This window comes from Meles meles, chromosome 7 (assembly GCF_922984935.1).
Source record: "Meles meles chromosome 7, mMelMel3.1 paternal haplotype, whole genome shotgun sequence".
NCBI lineage: Eukaryota > Metazoa > Chordata > Mammalia > Carnivora > Mustelidae > Meles > Meles meles.
This window is the reverse complement of record NC_060072.1, coordinates 124,959,467-124,984,404: the sequence shown is the minus strand read 5'-3', so window position 1 is coordinate 124,984,404 and position 24,938 is coordinate 124,959,467. Positions and strand designations below refer to the sequence as shown.

The 24,938-nt window shown below is 38.9% G+C and overlaps 2 protein-coding genes across 2 annotated transcripts; one reads left to right on the top strand and one right to left on the bottom strand.

Moving 5' to 3' along the window:
* Positions 1-13: 13 nt before the first annotated feature.
* Positions 14-24,026, top strand: CDNF (cerebral dopamine neurotrophic factor). Its single transcript, XM_046012558.1, has 4 exons — positions 14-221; positions 16,448-16,575; positions 17,865-18,006; positions 23,372-24,026. Exons 1-4 carry the CDS (start codon positions 107-109, stop codon positions 23,548-23,550), a joined length of 564 nt encoding a protein of 187 aa, XP_045868514.1. The 5' UTR covers positions 14-106; the 3' UTR covers positions 23,551-24,026.
* Positions 5,391-15,689, bottom strand: LOC123945918 (protein SET-like). The gene is made up of 2 exons (XM_046010897.1): positions 15,685-15,689; positions 5,391-6,778 (listed from the first exon to the last, which is right to left on the bottom strand). The coding sequence occupies exons 1-2, from the start codon at positions 15,687-15,689 to the stop codon at positions 5,911-5,913; spliced, it is 873 nt and encodes a 290-aa protein (XP_045866853.1). The 3' UTR covers positions 5,391-5,910.
* Positions 24,027-24,938: the final 912 nt, after the last annotated feature.

Here is a 24,938-nt window from a genome sequence, read left to right as displayed (position 1 = left end):
CTAACCCCTCGCTCTGCCCCTCCGCGTCCTGTAACAGCCGCGGGCGATAGCTGCGTGGCTGTTTTGGTGGACGCAGGTGGCAGGCGTCTGGAGCGGCTGGCTCGTCATGTGGTGCATGGGCCCAGCCGCAGTGGTGGCCTTTTGTGCCGGACTTTGGGTGTCTAACCCAGGGGCGGCGATGGGCCAGGAGGCTGGGGAAAGGCCAGGGGCCGACTGTGAAGGTGAGCGGTGTGAGACCCGCTTGCATGGCCGTGGCACCGCGCTGCAGCGCAGCTGTTGTCGGCTTTGGCTTCTCCCGGCGCTGGCTATAAATAATATTTAACTCAGGAAATGCAGGTCCCCGTCCCTGGTTTCCCATCGCCTTCTCCCAAGCCTGGGAAGTTCGATCCGCGTCCAGTGACACCTTGAGGCCGCCTCCCTTCCCGTCTTGTACTATTAAACGGCTGTGGTCAAGGCCGGGGAGTTTGGATTTGGATTAGATGTTGTGTAAACGCGACTAAGCTTCGAAGGACCCCAGCGCTCCATCTATGCTGCCACTGTGAATGGGCGAGTCTGGCCTCTCCTAGCCCAGGGGAGGTCTTTCAAATTTAAATTCGTTTGACTCCCCAAAGAAAAAACAAGTTGTCTGAAATTGAGTTGAGGTGGTTTAAACCAGAGAACGAAAGTAACGTTTGTTAGGATTTACAGAGTAAAGTTGCTTTACAAAGGCGTACATTAACTCCTTTGGAGGAATACCCAGGAATGATTCCTTTTCTGTTCGCAGAACCTGAAGCTATGCACTTGAAATCAAAACTCGTGTGGCTAAGGTTCCACCAACCCTTGTGCTCTGAGCCCCCGTACCCCTTCCTTACAAAATCAGCGTGATAGTACCTACTTCAGAGGGTTGTTAACAAGATTAAAGAAGGAAATTGGCTATGCTAGCCCCTTCCTCCTGGACTGCTGTAACAACCATTTTTCATAGACCAAAATGATTTATGTAAGTGTATATCCTTCTCACCCTTATGTGACCTTGGGACTCTATCCCTGCCTAACAGGAAATTGTAGATTCACAGCATACATTGAATAACCAGATGAGTGTAGTTGAGTGTAGTTTGTATAATAACGTGATGAAATGTTAAGAATTGGAGTCCAGTTTTCTACCAGCCCTGCGATAATTAACTTCTCTCCAGAAATTTGAAATATCTACACGATATCATTTTTAAACTTTCTATAGTTATATTTGTTCCTCTAAGTTACAATTTTGTTAAAGAATCTTACAACTGCATCCGTGCATTTAAAGCAGAACTTGTGAGGCATAAACAATAGATTTGATTACTCATTAGTAATTTAATTTCTGGAGTGTCTACCTGAAAGCAGTTTAGAAAAGCCAGAGCCCCTCGATTCATTAAATGCGAAGCTTATGCCATTTTGTCTAGATTTGTTACAGCATATTGTAATTATTGTGTGTTTGACTGATTTTTTTTTTATTGTCTTCCCTCCTCTTGCTCACTCTGCTCCCATTACCCTGTTTTTGGACCCATCAAGGACATTCCTGCATTAGAGCCTTTGCATTTCTTCCTTTTGTGGGGAGAGTTCTACCCCCAAGTAGTCCACTTATAGTCTTCTCCCTTTCTTAAGGTTTCTGCTCAAATACCACTTTATCCAAGAGGTTTTCCTTGGCCGCTCCATTGAGAATAATACTATTTACCTTGTCACTTTCTACCCCCATTATCATGTTTCTTTTTCTTCACAGCCATAAAATACTTTTATTTCTTAACATGTAATCCTTGAGGGTAAGGACTTTGTTTTTCAACAGCCTAGAACACTGTCTGATACTTACTAATTGCTCAATGAATATTTGTTAAAAACACAAATGACGGGCTGTTGTATTTAATATTCTGTTCCTATTAATAGGATTAGGAGTGAATAGGACTTGGAGCTCTAAAAGACAACATGACTGATCTTCTAGCTGAAAACAGCTAAAAACACTGGATAAAATAAAAATGTAAAAATATTTTTTAAAGATTTATTTATTTATTTGAGAGAGTGTGTGTGGGTGCGTGTGCTTGGGAGGGGTGGGGGATGGGCCCAGGGAGACAAGCAAACTTCCTGATGAGTGAGGAGCCCGCCTCAGGGCTCCATCCTAGGACACCTGAGATCATCACCTGAGCCAAAATCAAGTGTCATGCTCAATCAATGAGCCACCCAGGCGCTCTTAAAAATAATTTTAAGAGTAAGTTAGTAAGGCACAACCAGAGGCCAAAAATCAAGGTGAAAGTGGACCAAAAGAGGTAAAAGGGATGGGGAAGGTAGCTTTTGCCTTGAGGGCACTTGTTACTCAAGCAATCTGAATTTAAGTTTTCACGGCTTTGGTAAAATAAAGAGAATAAACACAAAGCTCAGGACCTTCCCAAGTTAGGAGTACAATATGAGGTCTTCCCCCAATTAATTTGAAACCCTAAAGAGCTAGACCTCCATTATAAAATGTGACCTGGAAATAACCACAACTCTATCCCTGTCTTTAGAGACTGAAAGCAATTGTGGTATTTGAATTTTGTACCAAAGGGAAAACAAAACTGTCTCCAGATAACTCCTAATCACAAGATAGCCCACATATGCACTGAGGCCCAAATGCACACAACCTGGATGGTCCCAAGCATCTCAAACTGAAATTTTAGTTTAAAGGGGTTTTAGGCATCTGCAAATGGTGATCTTACCTGTAGGAATCCACCTTTAGCCCAGCCTGCAAATAGTTCTCATAGTTAAAGTCTAAGAAATAAAGGTTACATTCAGAAAGTCTTGCACCCATGGGGAAGCCGGGCACCATAAGTGACAGCCAGTTGAGACAGGTGGCAGAGACCAGGCAGAGACTAGCGGAAAGCTTCAGGTACTGGAATTACCAGGCACAGAATAGAAAATACATTTATTATGTTCTAAGAAATAAAGGAAGGGAATGAAAATATAAAGGGCAAAAGACTCTTAAAAATGTCCAACCATATTTGGAAAAGAACCAGATTAAATGACTACAAATAGATAACGGGATTAGCAGCAGATGAGATACAGCTGATGAAACAATTAGTAAGTAAGAAGATTGAAGAAATTGTCAGGAATGAATCACTAGAGAGAAAGAAGAAGGAAAAAAGAGAAAATCTTAAACACAGCCCTGTGTTTAAGTCTAACTTTAGAGTTAGACTGTCAGATGATTCAACAGTGAAAGGTCCCAAATCACAAAGGTAGTAATTGGTAAAGCTGGGATTGGAACCCAGAGAGTCTGGCTTCAGAGTCTAATCACTGAATTACTACTTATACTACTTTCTGAGTATAGTGTTGGGGACCAAATTATTTAAGGAAATATTAAAAAATAAAATCAGAACAATGAAGTAGTATACAAATTATTCAAGAAGTTCTGGCTACTCTTTAGTCCTAACTCCTTATAACTTGTGTGTGTGTGTGTGTGTGTGTGTGTGTGTGTGTGTGTGTGTTTAAAGATTTTATTTATTTTTTTGACAGAGATCACAAGTAGGCAGAGAAGCGGGCAGAGAGAGAGGAGGAAGCAGGCGCCCTGCAGAGCAGAGAACCCGATGTGGGGCTTGATCCCAGGACCCTGGGATCATTACCTGAGCTGAAAGCAGAGGCTTAACCCACTGAGCCACCCAGGTATCCCTATAACTTGTGTTCTATTCTTAGGTAGCAATTCTCCCCTAGTCCTAGTATCACCACGATTGGTGTCTTTTTAAAATTCTTCCTTGGGGCAACTGGGTGGCTCAGTGGGTTAAAATTCTTCCTTCAAAATCAAGCAGATAATGTGGGACTGACTGCAGGTTTAGAAGGTGTGGATGGATCTGTTGAAAATAATTTCTAGCCCATTGCCAGTTTAATTATTCCACTAACCTAATTTTAAGCATTTATCATTATCTTTTTGAAAAACTTATAGCTCTTCTCCTGCAGGGGGCATTCTTATATTTCCCAAATACTATTTTCCCCTTTTGGACTTTGGCTAATAATTGCTTAATTGGTGTATGATTTCACCTTAAACTTTTAAATTCAGTTTCATTAATGTAAGGGCCTATTTAGCCAGAGCGATGCCATCCGGTTAAACAGTGATTTTGTTGTTTATGCAGTAAAACTTAAACTGTCCCTGCCTCCCCTCCCCGCCAGGGGACTTACTTAAAAACAAGTCCCAGAAACCAGTCCCAGGTAATAAAGCCCAAATACAAGGGTGGGTCAGACCAGGTGGAGGTATCCAATCGGTGGGGGTGCATACTGTCTCCCTAGCTACCAAGGAGTATGGGCCCCGCCCTTTGGGCACCTTTTGGGCGCCAATTCTGACCAAGGTGATAGGCTAGTTCAAATATCTAATAGGGTAAATTGTAATTCAATGGGCCACCTGTGTGTGACCTAGCATGACTGTACAGCTTTCTCTGTGTGTTGCAATCTCATTGGCCACCTGTGTGTGGCCCACATGGCCTTTGCTCTATAAAAGTTATTCTGTGAGGCTGGGGGGGTGGTCGCCCTCTCTGTAAGAGGCGGCCCCAACCGGTGGGTTTGATTCTTGATGCTTGGCGCCAAATAAAGCTTTGCTTGACCTTCGCTTTGTATCAGTCTCTCACTTTGTATCAGTCTCGCTTTGATCACGGACCTAACAATTACCAAATATTTTATTGAGCTTATTGGGGATTTCTGTGATGGTCAAAGATATTGTGGTGAGTTTTTAACATCAGTTAGGAACTACTTCAAACAGGAAAATTTTTTATATGACCTATACCTAGCATCTAGATTCATTGTTAATATTTTGCTATTTCTGCTACCATTCTTTCTCCTTAAAAATTAAAATAACACACTTGCAGCCACTGTTTTCTCTCTCTTTCCAGGAGAAATGTCTGTTCTAAAGTTAATGTGTGCTTCTTTTCCATTTTTAAAGATTTTATTTATTTAATTGACAGAGAGAGAGAGATCACTAGTAGGCAGAGAGGCAGGCAGAGAGAGAAGGGAAAGCATGCTCCCTGCTGAGCAGAGAGCCCGATGCAGGGCTCGATCCCAGGACCCTGGGATCATGACCTGAGCCGAAGGCAGAGGCTTAACCCACTGAGTCACCCAGTTGCCCCTTCTTTTCCATTTTTAAAGAACTCTTACTATAAATGTGTGTATCACAAATAACCTACGTAATTTTTTTGATCTTAGTTCTATATAATTGTACATTGTACATATTCATTTGCAACATTTTCATTCAACATGATATTAGGGCACTTATGTACATTGATAACTATAGATGTAGTTCTTTTTTTTTAATTTTTTTTAAAGAAGAGCCAAATAATTCCACGGCCTAGCTCCTTCAGAATATTTCTTACCAGCCTTTGGTTTTGTGTTTTGTTTTTTTTTTAAGATTTTATTTATTTATTTATTTATTTTTTAAGGATTTTTTTCTTTTTTTTAAACAAGAGAAAGTAGACAGGTACATGTTGGTAAATGCTAACTGTCCATATTCACATAGAGACACAGTGTAATCTCTGAGCCCAATATACAGAGAAAGGAGGAAAAAAGTTAGAATTCTATGCACTACTACACAGAGGCCTAGCACCCTCCAGCTTCCAGCAGAGCTAAGGGAGCAGAAGGTTTTCTTTTTTCCCACAGAGCACGGTGGTGTTGATTCCATAAAGTTTTTGTTTTTGTTGAGACAGGAAGGGACAAAAATGAATTTGGAACAAAAAGGGGTAGAGATTCTTTTCCCACTGTATTCTGCTCAAGGTATTTCCCCCCAAATAAGCTGAGAACCATGGTATAAAGGGAGAGAAAAAGGAGACTTCAAAAAACAGGGCGAATGAGCACGAGAGGAGAAAAGAAAAAGAAAAAGGAAAAAAAAAAAAGACGGCAACTTGCTCCCAGGGACTGAAGAAAATTGAAAAAGGAAGGTTGGAATCCATCAGTGTTCCATTAGTCATCTTCTCCTTCATCCTCCTCTCCTTCCTCCCCCTCATCATCATCTTCATCTTCTTCACCTTCATCCTCATCTCCTTCATCAATATCTTCCAATCCTTCTTCTTCTTCATCATCATCATCTTCTTCTTCTCCTTCCCCTTCTTCGTCATCCATATCGGGAACCAAGTAGTACTGTAATGGATTTGGCCAAATATCATCTTTGATGACCTCTCCTCGCTCACCTGCGCCTGCATCAGAATGGCCAGTAAACCAGGTGACGAAGCTCTCTGGCTCCTCATGCTGTCTCTTCCTGCTGGCTTTATTCTGTGTTTGACGTGAACGTTTCGTCAAATCCTTTCCAGATTTCCATTTGATTTCAGTGGACCTTGAAGATGGATCACCACTCTCATTCAGATGAAATTCTTTGGAGAGAACTTTATTTTCGAAGTAAGGCTTTTCATCAAAATAAAGATCTATTCTGTAACCTGATTTAACATCTTCAAATTCTGTCACTTCGAGTCGTGTCAGATAACGCAGCGCCTCTTCATCCTCCTCCCCAAGCAGTGCAGACACTTGCGGATGGTTGACAAATGTTGTTACCCCCAAATTGGGGATTTTGGCGATCAATTCCGACCTCTTCTGAAAAAACGGTTGGCGGAGTTTGTTATATTTCTGTTCTACTTTCAAAATCTCCTCACTGGCTTGTTCATTAAGTCTGTCTATTTCATTTTGTACTTCATCAATATGTTCAGTTGCTTCTTGCTGTTCTTTTTCTCCCTTGTGCAAGTGCTGAGATGTTGATGTCTGCCCTGGCTTGGGGGCAGGAGGCAGTCTCGGTTTCTTCGTTTGAGGCGGGAGTGAAGACTGGCGTTTGGGGGCCCTGCTGCGAGAGAAGTCCAGGAAACCAGGAGAGACGCAAGTCTGGAAGCTCTGATTGCTCTTTATTTATTTATTTGACAGACAAAGATCACAAGTAGGCAGAGAGGCAGGCAGAGAGAGAGGAGGAAGCGCGCTCCCCGCCGAGCAGGGAGCCGGATGCAGGGCTCGATCCTAGGATTTGAGATCATGACCTGAGCCGAAAGCAGAGGCTTTAACTCACTGAGTCACCCGGGCGCCTCTGTAGTTCATTTTTTAAAATTGCCTATAGAATTCTACTTTCTGAGGGAAATACAACTATTTTATGTAACTATTCTCTCTTGGAGTTTTGGTAAGGTTCTTCCCACTTTGACATAGTTTTCAACAATGGTGCTCTGAGAATTCTTATACATATCTCCTGGAGCACATGGGTAATGATTTCTCTAGGTCATAGAGCAAGAATATCTGGGTGGTAGATTATATGTGTTTCAAACTTTTCCCTGTTGGACTGCGGTTTTCTTACAGATATGCAGGAGCTCTTTTATTCAGCCAAAAAATACATATGTCACATCCAGTCTAGGTTCCTCACTGAGGACAGAGCAATGTAGCTTAAGTGGCAGAGGTGACAGACACTGAGGCATGAGAGGCAGTGAAGAGTCAGGTCATCAGGGACTTCGGGACAATCTAGAGACTGCATTAGACTCTGAGTGATATGGAAAACCACAGGAGGCTGTTGAGCAGACGAAGTAGCGTAATCTGACTTTCATTTTCAAAGAATCTGGTTAGGATGTTGGGAACTTAGTGGGTGAGATTATAGCAATCCTCTGACCAAGAAATCCTAACGCTGCTGAAGAAAATATGAAAACATCATAAAGGAACCTAGAGCTGACAAGACAGAAAAATTTACTAGGCCCAAATTGGAAGGGGAAGGAGCAATCCTGAGTGGTAAACTGAATTTACACTCATTTTTGCCCAGATGACACTGGCCAAAGTAAAGATGATCTTCCGTGTGAGGGAGATGGAAGGCAAAGCCCAAGACTTGTTTTAAGTAGGGAGTCTACTAGGACACTCTTCTTAGTTAATCCGGGATTCCCAAATCCCAAATACTCCCTGAGAGCTGGTTGAATGAGCAATAAACTTAACCCATCCCTACACACAGAGATCTCTAAGGAAAATTTCCTTGACACTGTGCAGAATAAAAGAAAGGAATAAATACATTTCTGAGCGATTATAACCACAAGATGTCCTCACTTGGATTTGCAGCTAAATTTCACATCAGGGGTCCAAGATAATATCAAGCTCTCAATTTAGTTTTAAGTATTCCCTGGCTAGTAGCCCCTGAGCCTGATACATACAAACACAAATCCTTTATGGAAATAAGGCATCATCATTTTAGGCTTCAAATAATCTCCACAAATACATTTCAAGTGACTATAAGTATCATGCAGGACAAAATAAGGAAATACACAAAAGAAACAAATAATCAGGTAACAAGGGGAGGCAAAGGACTCTGTTTTTCACAACAAACCTTTTATAACTCACTGGCATTAAACTAAGTGTAGGGGAGTGAAGGAGAGAAAGAGGAGGGAGATTAGAAACCACAGCATTAAAAATTCTTTGAGTTTTTTTCTTGAAGAGGAATGGGGAAATGGGGTTGTATTTGGTGGTGGGGGGGCAGGTTGTGGTCTTGAGAGATCTTTCTATTGCTTCTAAGATGTGAGAAGTAACACATGCATGTTGCAGGCTAACGGGGAACGAGACAGGAGGGAGAGCGCGGAAGTGGAAGAGCAGGGAGTTAATAGGCTCTCCTTAGCAACTGTAAGGGTTGTCAAAGTTCATTCATAGAATAAAGGTAGAACATGCAGGTACAGGTGTGGTAGCTAAAGATGGCGGGACCAGGGGAATGTTCTCTCCTGTAGCTTTTTTCCCCTCAGAGACATAGGATGCAGGATCATGAGGTGGGAGTGAGAACGAGGTGGAGGTGTTAGACTAGGTTTGAGGAGAGAGCAGTTTTGTAATTGTCATTTGGGAAGTTGGATATAGTGCGAGTGTGGCCAAAGGAGTAGGGTTGTCAAGCAACCCTGATGGCTCACTGGAAATTCGTGGTCATGAATTTGAAGTGAGACTAGTGAGCACCACTGTGTTATTTCCTCCAGTTGTGCTCAGCGAGTATAGGTACAAACTGGGTGGGGAGTTGGTTTTAATTAGGGTTAGTGTCTTTCCAGGTGCATACAACAAGGGAGGAAGATGCAAGAAAGTTGAGTTTATGTTCAAAGAAGTGACTATAGTGTAGAACGTGGAATCTAAACTGGACAAGGAAGCATGGTTAAAAGGTGGGAAAATCAATGGATTGTACAAAGGTGGGGTTGGGAGAACTTGGACTTTGGGTTTTAGAGGAGGTGAGCTGGAGAGATAGGAGGTGATGGTCAAACAATGGGATTTCAACTGAAATTATAGAGAGATTATGGTCATTGGTAATGATTGGACTGAAGGGTATGACCATAGCAATTTCTCATGTATTCTAGATAATAATCTTTAGTCAGTTATATAAGTTGTAAATATCTTCCTCCAGTCTATGGCTTGTCTTATCTTTTGTTTATGATTTCTTTGGCATTATAAAAGTGTTTAATTTTGCTGTAAGCAAATATCTGATCTGTATTTTGGTACCTTCTTTACGAAATCTTTTTTCTCTATCCTGACGTCATGAAGATGCTTTCCTGGGTTTTATTCTAAAAATTTAGTAGTGATGGTCTTCCCATATAAATCTTCACCAGCGATTTATGTTTGCATTAGTTTTAGATAGAGATCTAAGATTATCTTTTTCCGTGGTTAAGTTGTCTTAATATCATTTATTACCTAGTAATTTTTATCCTCCATTGATTTTTAGCATCACTTCTATCCTTTACCAACCTCCTCTAGATTTGTGCATTTGCTTTATACTCTATTTGTGCATTTGTTTCTAGATTAATTCTCCTAGTCTATTCTGTGCCATTCCCATAGTGTTTTCAATGCTATAGCTCCAGAACCAAATCTTGATATCTGATAATGTCTATTCCTCAAACTCCTTTTTGTTTTTTTTCCGTTCTTCTTCTTCTTCAAACATTTCTTGGCTTTCATTTGCTCTTGTTTCTTCATATGTATTTTTGGATCAGGTTGTAAATCTATAAAAGTCCTATTTGGATTTTTATTAGAATAACATTATTTATTTGAGAGAGAGAGAGAGAGAGAGATTGAGCACAAGGCAGGAGGAGAACCCAGGGGAGAAACTGACTCTCCACTGAGCAGGGAGCCCAGGATTATGATCTGAGATCATGACAGAGCTTAACCAATTGAGCCACCCTAGGTGCCCCTGAAATAACATTAAATGTATAAGTTTATTTAAAAATAATTATCATCCATAATATTGAAACTTCCCATTCATGAACATAGTTTATCTTTTCATTTCTGAGGTCTACTTTAAGGTCTTTTTTTTTTTTCCCATTAATAAATAGCTCACATTATTAAGCAACTACTATATGCCAGACTGTGGGCTCTACTTTTTTTTTTTTTACATTTTTTTCCCATTTTATTTATTTTTTCAGCGTAACAGTATTCATTCTTTTTGCACAACACCCAGTGCTCCATGCAAAACATGCCCTCCCCATTACCCACCACCTGTTCCCCCATCCTCCCACCCCTGACTCTTCAAAACCCTCAGGTTGTTTTTCAGAGTCCATAGTCCCTTATGGTTCGCCTCCCCTTCCAAATTTTTTTTTTTTTTAATAAACATATAATGTATTTTTATCCCCAGGGGTACAGGTCTGTGAATTGCCAGGTTTACACACTTCACAGCACTCACGATAGCACTTACCCTCCCCAATGTCCATAGCCCCCTCCCCCTCTCCCAATCCCACCTCCCCCCAGCAACCCCCAGTTTGTTTTGTGATATTAAGAGTCATTTATGGTTTGTCTCCCTCCCAATCCCATCTTGTTTCATTTATTCTTCTCCTATCCCCCTACCCCCCCATGTTGCTTCTCCATGTCCTCATATCAGGGAGATCATATGATAGTTGTCTTTCTCCGATTGACTTATTTCACTAAGCATGATACGCTCTAGTTCCATCCACGTCGTCGCAAATGGCATGATTTCATTTCTTTTGATGGCTGCATAGTATTCCATTGTGTATATATACCACATCTTCTTTATCCATTCATCTGTTGATGGACATCTAGGTTCTTTCCAGAGTTTGGCTATTGTAGACATTGCTGCTATAAACATTCGGGTACACGTGCCCCTTTGGATCACTATGTTTGTATCTTTAGGGTAAATACCCAGTAGTGCAATTGCTGGGTCATAGGGTAGTTCTATTTTCAACATTTTGAGGAACCTCCATACTTTAAGGTCTTTTGATCAAATTTTGTAATTTTTTCTTCCAAAGTCTTGATATATTTCATTAAATTTATTCCTGGTTATACTAGAATTTTTGTCATGACTGTAAATGATTTCTTATTTTAAATTTGCAGTTTCCTCATTATTTCTTTGTAGTAATCTGATAGTCAGTGATTTTGCATAATGCTCTCCTTATTAAGAATGTTTTTCTACCTAGACAATCATATAATCTGCAAATGATAAAAATTTTGCTTCCCCCCCCCCTTTTTTTTTCTGAGAGGGAGAGATGAGTGTGAGCTGGGGTTGGGAGGGGCAAAGGGAGAGGGAGAGAATTTTAAGCAGGTTCCATGGAGCCTGATGTGGGGCTTGATCTCACAACCCTGAGATCATGACCTGACCCGAAATCAAGAGTTGGATGCTAAACCTACTGAGCCACGCTTTTTCCTTTCTAATAAACATTTGTTCTATTAGCTAACACATCAGTTCTGTACTGAATATAAGTGGTGACAAAAGATCATTTTACTGCTAATGTCGGACATTTGCTGTAGAGCTTTTGTAGATATCCTTTATTAAGTCAATGCAGTTCTTTTCTAGTCTGAGTTTGCTAAGTATGTGCATATGGATGCTTGCTTTAATCATGAACAGAAATTTGATTTTATTAAATATGTATACATCTACGAGATGATCGTATGATAAATTGCATTAATAGCTTTTCTGATTTTAATCATCTTGGTCACTGATGTGATTCTATTTTGATTCTGATTTTTTAATGTGCATTTTATTTTCAAAACGTGAAATTGGCCAATAATTTTTGTCTCATATTGTCCTTGCCTGGTTTTGATGTCAAGGTTTGGCCAATCTCATTAAAGATTGGGAGCTTTTCTTTCCTTTCTTTCTTTTCCTTTGCTATCCTTGTCTCTGTGACAGTTTATATAAAATAGTTCTGGTAGTGGGTTTCTTTTTTTCCCTGGTGGATTTTTAATTATTGCTTCATTTTTTTTTAAATGGTTTAGCTCTGTTCAGGTTCTTATTTCTATGTAAGTTATTTTTGTTAAACTTTGCTGTGATGTTACCTATGCTATTTTCAAATTTATTGAAATAAAACTTTCTTACAGTGTTTTCTTATGATTTTAGAGTCTCTGTTCTCTCTCTAGGTATGCCTTCTTTTTTTTAAATCAATGTTTGATAGCTTATACTTTTTATCAAATAGTTATGTATATGCATAAATTTAAATTGTAAATTTTTTCCCCTGGGCCTATTGAAAAATGTTAGACCCCTATCCATTCTTCTCTAGATAGTGCTTTACTCTGCAGCTACTTCTAAGTAGTTTAGCTGCTTCATCTGACACATATCTTTATTAATCTCAATAAACTGATTAAAATGCTCTTTTTCAGTTTTTCACTTTTATTATCTTTGGAAAATGAATTTTTAGATCTATTACACCCACCCACACCTGTCTCCTGCACACCCATTCTCTCATTTAACATACCTTTACATCACCACTTGGGGTAAAAATAAATCTCAGGGTTTATATTGTTGTGCCATGTAAATATTATTCAAAGGTGAGTTACCTAGTGCACCAGGATTTCATTTTTCATGCACATCTTTCTCCCCTTGAATTAAAACTTGCCTCAATTTTTCCTTGATCAGTTTTTGTTCTAATCATTAATTTATATCATATAATTTTTTTATCTTTATTTTTTATTTTATTTTATTTTTTCTGGCAGAATTGAAAATCATCTCTGAACAAGCTGGCCACATCAGGTAGTCTATTAGTTTGATTTTCTGCTTGGTGGCCTAATTCCTGGGTCCTGCTCTAACCTGGACACTCATCTCTCCAGCCTGTTGTCCTAGGATTCCCTTCCATCCTGGGAATTTCCTTGGTCTCTGCTGTGTTTGAGCCTTTGTTTCCTGGAACCCAAAGCATTCCTTTCATTGGTTCACTCTTCTGTTTGGGTGAAGACTACTGTCCTGAAAAACATCACATGATAATATAATTTTGAGATCTTGAATGTTGAAAATAACTTTATTTACTTTGGCATTTTAATTAATAGCTTGACTATTTATAGAATTCCAGGTCAAAACCATTTTTTCTCTAGAATTTTGATGACATTAAGCCATTTTCTTATCGTTTCCAGTGTTAGGAAATCTAATGACACCCTATTTCATAATTGTTATTAGAGCTAGTTTAGATTTCAGCAGAATTATAGAATCTTTTCTTTTTTACTGGTGTTCTAAAGTTTCTTGATTTTTGTGTTTTGATAGATCTTTTCCAATTTTGTGGATCTGTCAATCCAGATATTTATGTCTTCTGCTAAAAAGAATATTCCCTATATTGGTTCTTTGACAATTCCTTATTCTGTCTTTTTGAAGCTCATTACTTAGGTATTTGTCTTCCCAAATTTCTTAAATTTTATTAATCATTTTCAGTCTCTTTGTTTTTTGGTCCACTTCCTGGTGATCCCCCCCCCAACCTAATTCCCTAAATACATCTGGTTGACTTTCTCCTTTAATTTCACAATCATATTTTAGTATATGTGCTGCCAAAGCAAGCACTCACAATCATATTTTTAATTACCAAGAGTTCTTACTTGTTATTTGGTTGTCTGAATATTATTTATCACTTAAAAAAATTCTTTATCACTTTTTACCTTGCTAAGAAATTGTCTGTCCTTATTGGCTATTATTTGCATATATCCTTATTTTTTCTACTTAATTTATGTGATTTTATTATCTGATAGTTTCTATATTCTTCTGGTTTATATATTTATACTTCTAAAAACTTAAGTTGAATGCTTACTTATTTATTTTCCATTTTTTCTTTTGAAAAATGCATACTTAATGTGATGGATTTCTTGGTAAGTACTGCTTAACTGTAGTCCTTAAGTTTTATGTATAGCATTTTTACTGGAATTGAGTACTAAAACCTGTACATTTCTGTTACTACTTTTTCTTATTTAGAAGTGTGTATTTTAAAAAATTCAGGCACAAGGAGGGCAGACACTGAGTTGGATCATATTATTTTTGTTACTCTTTTCTAATTATATCCGGGGAATGTGACCTGCTTAATGCAGGGTTTCTGGTGCTTGTTGAGAACTGCTTTTTGGCCTATGACCTGGTATATCAATGTAAATATCCCATATTTTCTTCAAAAGAATGTGGGTTCTCTAATTTGGGGGAGAAGGGTTCTTCAGGTAATAAGATCAAACTTGTGAATACTGCTCAAATGTTTAATGTCCTTATTAACTTTTGGTCAATTTGATCAAATAATTGCTGTGAGGGTGTCCGGCCATCTATTGTTATTGTGAATTTGTTGATTTCTTCTTATAATTCTTTCAGGATTTTCTATATTATTAAGCTATGTTATTGGCTGTGCATTAGTTTACAACATTTATTTTGGTATTTCTGGCAAATGGTTCATTTTATGGTTAGTAGCAACTGTTGTTATTCTCAAAAATGTTTTACAGAACTTAAGCAGATTTTGGTTAGCATTCTCTAGGCATAATTTTTTATTTTTAAAATCTCAGTTTTTTGGTTGTTGTTTTTTTCAGCCTTTTGCTGTAGTCTCATACTTTTTATGTGACTCTTATAAACAGCATACAATTGAATTTTTGATAGTTCTGCTCTGAAAAATCCTGTTCTATAATTGCAAGTCTAATACATTCATGCTTATTGTAATTAATGATATATTTGGGTTTCTTTTTCCCACTCAATTTTGTGTTTTTAAAAAAAAAGTATTGTGCTTTTTTCTTTCTTTTTCTTTCTTTCTTCTTCTTCTTCTTCTAAATCTTTTCTGTCTTCCAGCAGACTGATAATAATTGAACAATCCCTCCCCATGCCTAGCACCAATACAGATCCAAAAGTAATCTATTCATATTTTTTAGTTATTACCCTTACGTTGTTAACTTGAGAATTGGCTAAAAATTATTATAACTTAACAGTAATGTTTCTCCACTCTCTTCTGGATGATCAAGGATCTTAGGAAGTTTCAAGTGAATACTCCTATATTTCCCACCTTATGTGTTAGGATTGTCCTGTTTGGGGATTTTTACCTTATGTTTATACCCCTACATGTTTATTATTATTGTTTACACAGTTAATCTTGATTTAGATTTTTCTCCCACTTGCAATTTTTTCTTCTCACATTACTTCTTGCAACCTGATTCTCCTTTCTGGATCTTGCCTCCTTCCTGAAGTTTATCTGTTAGTAGTACCTCCTAAGGTGTTTTATACATAGGAAGTGCTCAATAAATGTTTATTAAATAAATTATTTTAATCAGATGAACATAGTTTAAACTACAGCAGGTGCCTAGTTTGGGCATTAGGGTTATCAGTAGACCTTGCCTCATTTACCAGACAAACAGATAAGACACTTGAACATTGGGGATGGGAGCGCATTCCCTGGTTTTAGTTAATACCATAAATCAAGAGTAGGGATAGAACCAAGGGCCAGCGCCCTCTCCACTCTTCCTTAGTATGTTTCTCTAGAATTCTCTCTCTAATAGTAGTGCCACTCTTTTCCAGTTTAAACTTCTGGACTCCAGTTCCTTCCTCCACACACTCACCCCATCTGGGAAAGTAACATGGGAAAGCAGCATCCTCCTACTGCAGAAGTACCTAATGGATAAGTGTGTAGGGCCAGGGTCAGATGACCTGGGATCTAATTCCCTCTCCAGCACTTATTAGGAAAGTTAACTGGACTCTCTTTGACTCAGTTACCTCATCTGTAAAATAAGGATGGTAAGCGTCTACAGCATCGCTTTGTTCTGAGACTTGAATGAGTTAATAACATACATTAGAACGGTGCCAGCACCTGTAAGCACCCAACAAATGCTGACTCTGGTTATTGCCTGAGCCACTTCGTAGCTCCTTTGCCTCTTTTCTGACTCTGGATGCTGGGATTGAATATGATTGTTCAAATTTGGAGTTTCACTTAAGTTTGTGATGATAGAACATACAGACATAGGCAGACTACCAAGGGCTTTCATTTAAGATATGTATTCGGGTTTTTCTCTGTGCTTTAAACAAAGCTGTCCCAAGCATCATATCCTATATAAAGCTATATTCTTTTTTAAGATTAATCTTTGTGGGAGAATTCTCATTTTAGGTTCAACTTGGTTCCAAAGGTTGATTGATTGGATAAATTCATACTATTCAGGGCCCACTAAGCGAATTGCTATAGACCCCAAACCATTCTTACTTATAATTTGAATCCATTGTAAACAATGTGTTATATCATATTTGACTTTTTTATTTGGTGAGTGGGGCATACACATTGTGGTCCAGGTTATACTGTACCTAACTATACAATTTCTTTGATCCTTTTAGTTTGTAAAGAATTCTTGAACCGATTCTATAATTCCTTGATAGCCAGGAGAGTCAACTTTTCCCTGGACACCATAGAAAAAGAATTGGTCAGCTTTTGCTTGGATGTCAAAGGAAAAGAAAACCGCTTGGTATGGTAAATTTTCCCTGTTCATTTTTCCCTTATGCTTGAAGAACTTGTTAATAGTTTCATTTCTCATCTTTGTCTTAATGTTCTCCTGTTCAAATGCTTGCCTCAAGCATGCTCATTGCAGATAGCAAGCAGAAATTGACCTTCCAGTGAAATGTAGTCCGATGTATTTTCATTTAGAATATATCTGGATTCATTTTGCTTTCTGAATAGACAAGCAATTCCATGTTTTAAGTAAAGTTACACAAATTCCTAATGAGCATTTTCTGCCCTGGGTTAAGTGTGGGTAGACTCTCTATTTGTTACCAAGACTATTAGTCAAACCTGTCAAAACATTTTTATCAAGTCATTTCTACATAACTAATGAAGTCTTTATGTTCTCTTATAATGGTGTTTCCTGGGTTTACACAGATGACTTTCAATACAGTGTTTTATTTATTTATTTATTTTTAAGATTTTATTTATACATTTGACAGACAGAGATCACAAGTAGGCAGAGAGGCAGGCAGAGAGGAGAGAGAGAGAGAGAGGAGGAAGCAGGCTCCCTGCCAAGCAGAGAGCCCGATGCGGGGCTCGATCTCAGGACCCTGGGATCATGACCTGAGGGAAAGGCAGAGGCTTTAACCCACTGAGCCACCCAGGCGCCCCCAATACAGTGTTTTAATTCACTACAGATAATTGCCGGCCAATTCATTCCGCCTAAAATTTCGATGTTCAGTTTGTCAGTTAAAACTGCATTGTTGACTGTTCACCACTGACACACTGTAAAAGTCTCAACATTCATTTGTGCCATGAAGTTTCATATTTTTAAGTGTAAATTGCCTCAGTTAGGCAGCTGGAAAGACAGGATAGCATGATGGAGAAGGACACGGACTCTAGAGCCAAAATACTAGATTTTAAAATTCCATCTCTTCTGCTTACCAACTGGTGACCTTCAGTTGACTTGGGTGTAAAATGGGGATAATTACAGTACTTACTTCACAGGACTGTTGTGAGAGTTCAGTAAGTTAAGATCTTTAAAGCCCCGAGAGCAGTGCCTGGCACAGAGAAAACACTTAGCAAGTGTTGGCTCTTAATAGTCTTTGCGCATCTTGTGAAGTGTAGGGCGCTTCTAATTAACATGATCACGGGGATGGAACAATTTGTTTCCTGGTGTCTTAGTCAGCAGGAGTTAAAATTTAATAGCTGGGCCATGAAAATTAGGTTAACCTCTTTCTCACTTTTCCAAACTATATTAGCTACTTTTTTTTTCATCAGCCAGGACACTAAATTCCCTTTGTACTCCTTCAGTGTTATTATCTAGGTGCAACGAAGGACGCAGCCACGAAGATCCTCGGTGAGGTCGCTCGCCCAATGAGTGTGCATATGCCCGCGGCAAAGATTTGCGAGAAGCTCAAGAAGATGGACAGCCAGATCTGTGAACTGAAATACGGTATAATGGAGACAGATGTATTTTTCCAATATGTCCAGAGCATTGCCAATTCTCTAAACTGAGGTCCCTGTTTCTAAAAAGTTGGTGTGAGAAGGGAAGAAAATCTCCACTCACCAGTAGGTTCCGGGGCTGCTGAATGGTGCCTCGTGCCATCTGAGCTCCTCTGGGGGAAGAGAAATGAATACTGACACAATCAGCATTTGGTAAATCTGCCACTTTTAAACTCTTAAATCACCAAGGCAATGTCAACTATGTATGTCAAGGAAAAATCCCAAATGTAAAGGGAGGAGCTATTCATGGTGATTTAGGTCTTGGTGACCTATTAAGACAAAAGTTGCATCTATTCAAAGGCGATGTCAGGACTTTGAAGTTTTAAGGATGGACTATACCTTTTTCCCCTAGATTTGTCTACCATCCTGCCAGTTTTAAAATTTAGGAAATAGGTTATTCACATCAAGTCAGGTTTTGCTTGATGAAGTAAGCTTATCAAGGGTGCCTAAAATAAACAGTGAGGAAAGGGAGGAGCTGTCCTATTTAAAACATTGTCCTTGGCCTTATGAATTTCACTGATATGGATCTTTTCCTATATAGTACAGATGATTTGCATCTGGGCCAGCCTTTTGGGTAGATGGGTGGAAAGCCTGGGGCGTCCCTCCCTTAGCCTGTCCTTAATACCTGAGATTTTACCAGGAAAGACTCATTTCTTTTGCTTAAGTCATTGTTTTATGTTACAGACCCATGTAGCATTATAAACTACTTAAGTAATTAGCACCGAACTCTGAATTATTTCAGTCTTATTTTCCAACCTAGCTGTGTAATATGCCTATGCACCATAGTGACAAAGCTGGCTTTAAATAGGTTTAAAGTCAGAAGATACCAAAGACAAATCTATTTCTTAATTTGCCAAGGGCAGGCCCTGATCTCCAAGGTAGTGATTATGGGGAAGGCATCTGTTTTTATTGGCTTCCAAGCAGTGAAGTAGAGGCAGGAATCACTGAGTTTATATAAACAATAGTCATAAAAGGAACAAGCCTGTCTTGATTCTTTTATTTGACAGATGTATTTGGAATAACATCTGCTATATACAAGGGATCCTACTTGGATCCTTGAACAATAGAAAAATTATTCAGATATTATTGAAAAGAAATGCAGAGTTACTCATGTTTTGGCAATGCTGGCCACTAGAGGCCCTTGGGGAGCCATGAACCAGTTTTAATTTTGGGATCAATGTTTTCCTTACAGTTTTGGGGTTACAGAGTTTTTCCTCTTTTAAAATTAAAGCCAGATGCCAAGTTCTCTAGAAAAACTCGAAGACACTACCGACACTTGCAAGAAAGTGGTTTTTTTCTTTTCTTTTTTTCCTTTAAGCATTTATCTTGAATAGACCAGCAGTTCTTAATTCTCCTTCCCTGCTTATGGTTGGCAGTAAAGTTGAGATTGAACAGGGTCTTCGACTGGTGGGATATTAATAATTTGAGCTATCAAAGCATCTACGTTTAAAGGTATTTTGTTAAGTCAGTCATGAAATTAACAAACAAGGGAAGTGCAGAGATGGATTATGTGTCATTTGGTTTTTGACCTGAAAGTACGTTTTTGCTAGATCTATTTTTTTTTAAAGGATGGAGATCACCATAAAAATTAAAGGGTCCCCTGAGCACAGGGTGTAGCTGACTGTCCAAATAACAAAATGGGTTTAAAATTTAACTTTTATTTTTTCCAGATTTATTGAGATATGATTGACATAAAACATTGTGTAAGTTTAAGGTGTATGACATGTTGGCTTGACACACTTATCTATTGCAATATTACCACCACTGTGTTGGTTAACACCTCCATCATGTTTTATAATTACCATATCTTTTCTGTGATGAGAACATTTAAGACCTCCTCTCATAGGAACATTCAAGTATATAATACAGTATTAACCATAACTACCACAGCGTACATTAAATTCCCAGAACTTGTTTTGTAACTGGAAGTTTGTACCCTTTTGCCAACGTCTTCTTAATTTCTCTATCCACGAGCCCCTAGTAATACCATCCTATGCTCTGTTTCTATTAGTTTGGCTTTTTTAGATTCCATGTATAAGTGATATCATACAGTATTTATCTTTCTCTGACCTATTTCACTTAGTCCATTCTTCTTGTTGCAAGTGGCAAGATTTCCTTTCTCATAGCTTAACAGCATTCCATTGTGTGTGTATACAAGTGTGTCACACACACACGTGCACACACACAAACATCACATCTTTGTCCATTCATCTGTTGATAGATACTTAGGTTGTTTTCATGTCTTGCCTACTGTGAATATTGCTGCAGTGAACATGGAAATGCAGGTATCTCTTTGATACCCTATTTTCATTTCCTTTCAATATATACCCAGAAGTGGGATTGCGAGATCATTTGGTAGTACTACTTTTAATTTTTAAAAGAACTTCCATACTCTTTTCCATAGTGGCTGTAATAACTTACACTGCCAGCAACAGTGATTTTTTTCTAAATTGTTTCCAACACTTGTTATCTCTTAAGTTTTTGGTGACAACCATTCTAAGAAATGTGAGGTGATACCTCATGGTAAGGCTGTTTTGCATTTCCCTTATGATTAGTGAGGCTGAGTACCTTATCAAGAACCTGTTGACCATTTGTATGTCTTCTTTGTAAGGATACCTATTCAGTTCCTCTCCCTATTTTTAGTCAGATTGTTCGAGATATTTTTGCTATTGGGTTGTATGAGTTCTTTATATATTTTGCATATCAACCTCTTATTAGATATATAAGTTTCAAATACTTTCTCACATCCCATAACTTGCCATTTGTTTTGTTGATGGCTTCTGTGTTGTGAAGAAACTTTTTAGTTTGATATCACCCCATTTATTGGTTTTTGGTTTTGTTGTGCTTTGGTGTCATATCCAAAAAATCATTACCAGGACCAATGTCAAGGAGCCTTTCCCTTTGTCTTCTTCTTGAATTTTTATGATTTCAGGTTTTATGTTTAACTTTTAATCCACTTCAAGTTAATTTTCCTAAGCGATATAAGATAGGGGTCCAGTTTTATTTTTTCTGCATGTGGTTATCCAGTTTTCCAAACACCATTTATTGAAGAGACCGTTTTTTCCCCATTGAACATAATGGGTACCTTTGTCAAATACTAGTTGACCTTATATGCAAGGGTTAATTTCTGGGCTTTTGATTCTACCCCGTTAGTATATGTGTCTGTGTTTATGTCAGTACCACACTGTTTTATTATAGCTTTGTGGTACAGTTTGAAATCAGGAAGTGCAATGCTTCCAGCTTTGTTCTTTCTGAGGATTGCTTTGGCCATTCAGGGTCTTTTTTTTTTTTTTTTTTTTTTTAAGATTTTGTTTATTTATTTGACAGACGGAGATCACAAGTAGGCAGAGAGGTAGACAGAGAGAGAGGAGGAAGCAGGCTCCCCACTGAGTAGAGAGCCTGATGCTGGGCTCGATCCCAGGACCCTGGGATCATGACCTGAGCTGAAAGCTGAGGCTTTAACCCACTGAGCCACCCAGGCGCCCCGCTCTTCAGAGTCTTTAGTGGTTCCATACAAATTGGGGTTATTTTTTCTTTTTTCTTGGTGAAAAACGCCATTGGAATTTTGATGGGGATTGCATTAAAGCTGTAGATGGCTTCGGGTAGGGTGGGCGTTTTAGCAGTATTAATCTTCCAGTCTACAAACACAGGATGTTTTTCCATTTGTGACCTCTTCAATTTATTTCATTAAAGTCCGGTAGTTTTCAGTATATAGACCTTTCACCTCCTTGGTTACATTTATTCCTAAGTATAAAATCCAACTTTTAGATTTGAGCACACATACTAGAAATTTTTGGTAAGTCACTTGATGACCATGTTATGGTTGTTAAGAGACTTTTGTTTTTAAAGGATTTTATTTATTTATTTGACAGACAGAGATTACAAGTAGGCAGAGAGGCAGGGAGAGAGAGAGGAGGAAGCAGGCTCCCCATGGAGCAGAGAGCTTGATGTGGGGCTTGATCCCAGGACTCCAGGGTCATGACCTGAGCTGAAGGCAGAGGCTTTAAACCACTGAGCCACCCAGGTGCCCATTAAGAGACTTTTAAATGCTGTGTTCTATCATTCAGGGGAAAAAAGGAAAGGGCTCCTCAAGAGAAATCAAGCTGCAAAAGTCCCGGGCTGCCACTAATTATTAAATAACAAACTTCAGTGTTGTATCCATGCTCAAACACACAACTGGTCATGGGGATGGGGGAAGGAAAAGAATTTCCCCTTTCTGACAGGGAAATTACAATCATGCGTATGTTATAGATGAGCTTTGTTTGTTTATTTTTCCTGTTTTGGGGTTTGCCGATGGAGAAGTAGCTGCGTTCTCGACACTGTCTGCAGATAGTAAACGGAAACAGTAGTCTTTCTAGGGGAGTTGGATGTTAATAACAAGCGTTATTGGCAAGAAGGTTAGGAGCCAGATCGGCTGGCACCAAAGCGCTAGCATTAGAGAAGTGGATATATCCCAAAGGACTACCAGTGAATGCTATGATGATTTTGTAATCCCAGTAGGGACAGAGGATCAGGTGAGTTCAGGCAGATATCCCAAACAATCAAGGACCAATAAGAATGCTCTTCATTTCACTCATGTATTTGGTGTCTTTACATTTGTTATTTAAAAACTCCATAGGGCCTTGTAATAGGTATGTCCATCTGTTTTTTTTTTTTTTAAAGATTTTATTTATTTGACAGAGAGAGATACAAGTAGGCAGAGAGGCAGGCAGAGAGAGTGAGAGGGAAGCAGGCTCCCTGCCGAGCAGAGAGCCCGATGCGGGACTCGATCCCAGGACCCCGAGATCATGACCTGAGCCGAAGACAGCGGCTTAAACCACTGAGCCACCCAGGCGCCCCAGTCCATCTGTTTTAATGCAGACATGTGTTCTTATAGAAAGCGAACCATTACTTTCTAGTTAATTACAATCTAGGGCTTTCAGCTGGCCACACTCAAGGCCATCCCAAAGCACTGCCATTTATCAATACTCTTTTCTGTATTTTAAGAGCAGCAATTAAGATGCAGTGTAGTCATTTTAGTCATTATGGTCTTGAGAAGCCATGGAGTGGTCACAAAATCCTGTAAAGCTACCGAGGCCCCTGTTTTGAAGCAAGTATAATTCCATGAAAAGTAAATTGAATAGAACACTAATGATCCCAATAGCTTTGTACATAACACAATTTTCTTAGGTATGTCTTGGTTTCCATAGAAATTGGAACTGTTCCCCACTTTGGAACATAAGGTAGTTGGCACCAAGATAAGTAACACCACCGGCCTGTTTCACAGTTTTTTGTTTTTTTTTTTTAAAACGGTGCTTTCCCTTTTTGTTGTTTAGAAAAGAAATTGGACCTGGCATCAGTGGACCTGTCAAAGATGAGAGTAGCAGAGCTGAAACAGATATTGCACAGCTGGGGAGAGGAGTGCAGAGCCTGTGCGGAGAAAACCGACTACGTGAATCTCATTACTGAACTGGCACCCAAATATGCAGCGGCCGACCCCAAAACAGAGCTCTGACCCTCTGAGGCTGGTGCACCACTAGTGAAAGACACAGTGACTCACCAGGAAAATGACTTGTTGGTTAAGAGTAACTGGGAGTTGCTCTGTATGTGGTCTCATTATTTTTGCTTTAAGAAAAAAACCAACCAAGAATTGATTACTCGGATTTACAATGAAAACTGCTGATATTAGTGGTGTCTTACATTTGCAGTGGACCCAAACCCAACAGTGCCTTTCTCATAATTTTTGTAAGGATCACATATATTGTCTTCATCCATGTCCTTAAAATCGAGAAATGTGAACTACTGCGAAATTGATGGAGTAAGTCTGTTCAAAGAAGGAAGACAGTGCTCAGAGGCTCCTCTCTGTGCACTAATTTTTAATTAAATATATTGGTTTAGGGAAAAAGAGACAATGTTTTGTCTACCTAACTCCCACCTTCAAGCCAAAACAATAACATGTCATAATCAAAGGTTTTAAAAAGTAAACTTTGTGCTTTCAACTGCAAATCACTCTATGTTCTGGCTCTTTCTGGCATCTGGTATGGGAGGGCAGGAGGCACTATTTGAAATTGGGATTTTCCCAAAGAAGGAATACTTATTTAAAACCTATTTATACCTACTTAAAACAGATCAAGAATCCACTTAAGGAGACTCTGTGTTTTAGCAAATTGTATCAGCATTCACACTGTTGACTGAACTAAGCTCAAGGTGTTCTGTATTCCTTGCTACCACACATTAGACAAGCGTTTGTTGAAGATTAAAGCATGGTAAGAGCACCTGCAGGCAAGAAAAAGCTCTATGGTTCTTAATGCTATTTTATCTGCTTTAAATTGTAGAATCGTTCTTGGCTCCATTTTCTGGTCACATCAGGGGGAGAACCCCCACCCCCACAAGTGGCTGCCTCTGGTGGGATGGCAGAGGTGGAAAAGGCTTGCAGAGCAGCTCAAGGGGACTTTCTGGGGGGCTAGGAATGTCTTATACCTTGATTGGGGTGGCGGTGACAGGGTTGGATAGGACTGAAACTCATCCCTCAGTACAGTTAAGATCTGGTCATTTTTAAAATATACATTTTATTTAAAATACTGCTATAGAAAAATTATTTGGAAATTAACTGAACTTCATTGATTCAAAACATCTTGTACATGTAGAGAATTATATTTGCTGATTGGGAGTCCTTTTGGGGAGTGGAGGAGAAAATTTCCAGGTTGAATGTGTATGCTGAAAGTACAATTTTCACATTAAATGCCATGGAGGTAAATTAATTTTTAGTTAGGCAGTTGGGATGTCACCAAACTTATCAGAGAATTGGTGGTGAGTAACATAAAAATGAGAATAAAAAAGCTTTGGTGTAATAAATGACCGAAAGGGTTATTGTTTCTGGATTTGAGCAGCTTGATCATTGTG